This window comes from Cynara cardunculus, assembly GCF_001531365.2.
Source record: "Cynara cardunculus var. scolymus isolate 2C chromosome LG 1, CcrdV1, whole genome shotgun sequence".
NCBI classification, from domain to species: domain Eukaryota; kingdom Viridiplantae; phylum Streptophyta; class Magnoliopsida; order Asterales; family Asteraceae; genus Cynara; species Cynara cardunculus.
In genome coordinates, this window is record NC_037528.1 from 21,833,411 (window position 1) to 21,836,474 (window position 3,064).

The following is a 3,064-nucleotide window of genomic DNA, read 5'->3' on the forward strand; positions in this document are numbered from 1 at the left end:
TATTAAGGGGATGTTTATTTTTTTTTCTTTTCAAAATCCGACATAATAAACATACACATAAAAAGTTCCCATTTCTAAGCAATTTCTTTTGAAGTCCAGTTCTTTTTGTAGTTACATGTTTAGTCAACTTGGGGCTGTTTGACAATTGTTCAATAATTGTTTAGAAATGAAATTAGGGTGCAGAATGGTTAAGGGAGACCCAATATACAAAATCATTCAGAAGGTTTCAGAACTATTAAGAGACAAACTTTTTTTTGTCAAGCAAGATTCACCTCTTAGCAATTCGAATACGTCCTCTTAATGGAACTCTTAACAATTCAGAGATTGTCTCTTAATGAAACTATCAAGAAGTAAACAAACGGTCCCATACATCATAGATCAAAATAAAACGATTTTTAATATACTAATTTAAACATGAATTCAAGGTTTGAAATTGTTAGTTTGATTTTATGAAGTCAACCTTTTGACTAAAGATCCAAGAATAATGGAACATTTTTTTCATTGTATAATGTTGAATGAATCAATGTACACTTTTGAACATTAAACGTGAGATTGGGAAAATACAATCTATCCTCATCTTGATAAACCTTGATCAACTGATACGTGAACACTTCCGTTAACTGCTATATCTGATTCAATAAATATCTTGTTGTTCGAGATGTTACGCAGAATATATTTTGGGAAGACGTTACTTTCACTCGTCGTCAGTGTGTATTGCACAAATTTTATATGTCGTGGAAAGAGGAGTATTCGGTTAAAATCTATGGTCCATGAGGTACCATTACCGTGAACGACGCCTTTAGCGACTGTCGCCTTCAAATTCATCCCATTTACGTTGTTATTATCGACGATAATTTGATCGATAGTGTTGAATGCTCTGTTTCTTTCATCCAGTTGAACGATATCAATCCCTTTGTTTGATCCTGAAAACATGTTATCTACAATGTTTATCCCGTTTATAGTGCCATGAATCGATTTCAAGAGAATAAACGCATCCCCAAGGAAAAAGCATCCGGAAACGTGAAGTTGCACCGGATCTTCCGTCACAATCCCAGTGTAATCAAAGTAAGAATTAACGATTCTAGTTTGTGTAAGGCCGGGTAACTTTAGATATATTCCGGTACCGCCAAAACCAGTGGCCTTATTGTAGCAATGTACGCCACTAATAACATTGGCTTGCCCGGAGATCGTGATTCCAATAGCAGCCGAGAAAATGACGACGTCCGTGACGGCATTGTCGTTTCCGGCCAAATTGATGGCAGTACCACTGAAATTCCGTTCATGGGAGTCAGCGCCGGCAGTGATATGTTGCCCTAGGAAGGAATTACGAATGTAGGTCTCGTGACCGCCTTGGACCAAGATACCGTTTGTCGCAAAATGGGTAATGTAACAATTGTCGATGCTTGTTCTCAAAGCGTCGATCGCTCGAATTCCTCCTCCGCGATAATCGCAATCCAACATTATGTCTCGAAGCGTTATGTATTCGTAGTTGTATTTCTTATTTGAAGAAGACGACGACGTTGATAGATCTATCAAATAACTATCGGTTGAGAAATTATCAGATGCTCTCAATGTCCCACCGGATATCTGATACGTAACCATCAAAACATTTATTACGTCATCCATATTAATTATGATACAAAAATTAACAAATATAATATAATTCCTTTGATTATTTCTAGGAAGTTTTTTTTTTATATAAACCTGGATATCCAACCCATTATGCGAGCCGACTAATATCAGGACGACCACCTGCTTTGTAGATAACCCGGAGTCACTGCATTTGAACCTCCGTGGTCACAAGAGGATTTTTATTTCTCATTGGATTTGAACTTGAGACCTCCTGGTACTTTTGACTTTTGGAGTCAAGCTCAAACCAATCAGGTAATATTCTTGTGGTCGAAGTTTTTGGATCTTTCGATTAAAAAAACGTTTTTTTCCCTTTCAATTTTTATTTGACTAATTGACTTGTAATGGTCAAAAAACCCGTCAGAACGTATCAAATTTAGTCTCACTTTTGTGCCAAACTATCAATTTTCAACTTTAAAACTCACTTACCACGATGTTTCCAACTCCGGCCACCGGAAATTTCATTGGCCGGCTAATCTTGTAAATCCCTCCTTCAAGATTTATTTGTACGCCGCCGTGGTTGGTGATCCCCTCCATCAACAACCCATCACGTTCTTCCGTCACCGCATCCGATATCGCTCTAAGGATTGCGTCCGTGCTATCCGTTTTTCCGGTCGGGTCTGCCCCGTACGAGCTCACTCCATACACACGCGAACCCGACACCTGAATTTTTAAATTAAGTCGACATTTTTAAGATTTACATACAAATTATCACGACAAAATAAGGGACACGGATATATACTTACGGGTTTTGATTGAGAGATCGACGACTTGAGTTGTTGGAGTTTTCGTATTTGGACGTCGTGATCGGGGCTTAACGGATTGCCTGGATACGAGTATCCGACGTAGAGATGGTTAAGGATGATGAAAACAAGAAGTGGTAGTAGGTTCAGGGGTTTATAGAAATGAAAAGCCATTTGTGTTTGATTCAAAACATGAGACCACTCAGGTCATATATATATATATATATATATATATGTATATATACACACACACAAAGTGTGTATGTATATATTTGTATTATGATGTCATATATATTATGATAAAGATTTGGACATGGAAAGAGGAAGGGCCAACTAAGATCTCAAACTTATAACCAAATGGTTCATGCAGATACCACCCACATATACATCCATATACACATGTATGCATAATATATAGAGAGGTGGGTTAAAAAAGAGCTAAAAGAAACAACGAAGTTGATTTGAATCATCTATCTACTAGGTGTCTACTACGTGTAATGCAATGGGAGCCGTGAATTTTAACGATTTTGAAGTTTCATTAGTTTTATTATTGATGATTTAACAATGATTTAAAATCCAATATATTTAAAATCCAACATATTTAAACGATTCCACAAATTTGTTCGATTTACACCATCAAGAAATCGAGAGCGAGACCGAGAGTTCTAGAACAATTGAATGAGAGATGAATG

The 3,064-nt window shown here is 36.9% G+C and overlaps 1 protein-coding gene across 1 annotated transcript; it reads right to left on the bottom strand.

Moving 5' to 3' along the window:
* Positions 1-502: 502 nt before the first annotated feature.
* LOC112523672 (polygalacturonase QRT3) lies at positions 503-2,546 on the bottom strand. Its single transcript, XM_025133384.1, has 3 exons — positions 2,376-2,546; positions 2,059-2,292; positions 503-1,587 (listed from the first exon to the last, which is right to left on the bottom strand). Exons 1-3 carry the CDS (start codon positions 2,544-2,546, stop codon positions 574-576), a joined length of 1,419 nt encoding a protein of 472 aa, XP_024989152.1. The 3' UTR covers positions 503-573.
* Positions 2,547-3,064: the final 518 nt, after the last annotated feature.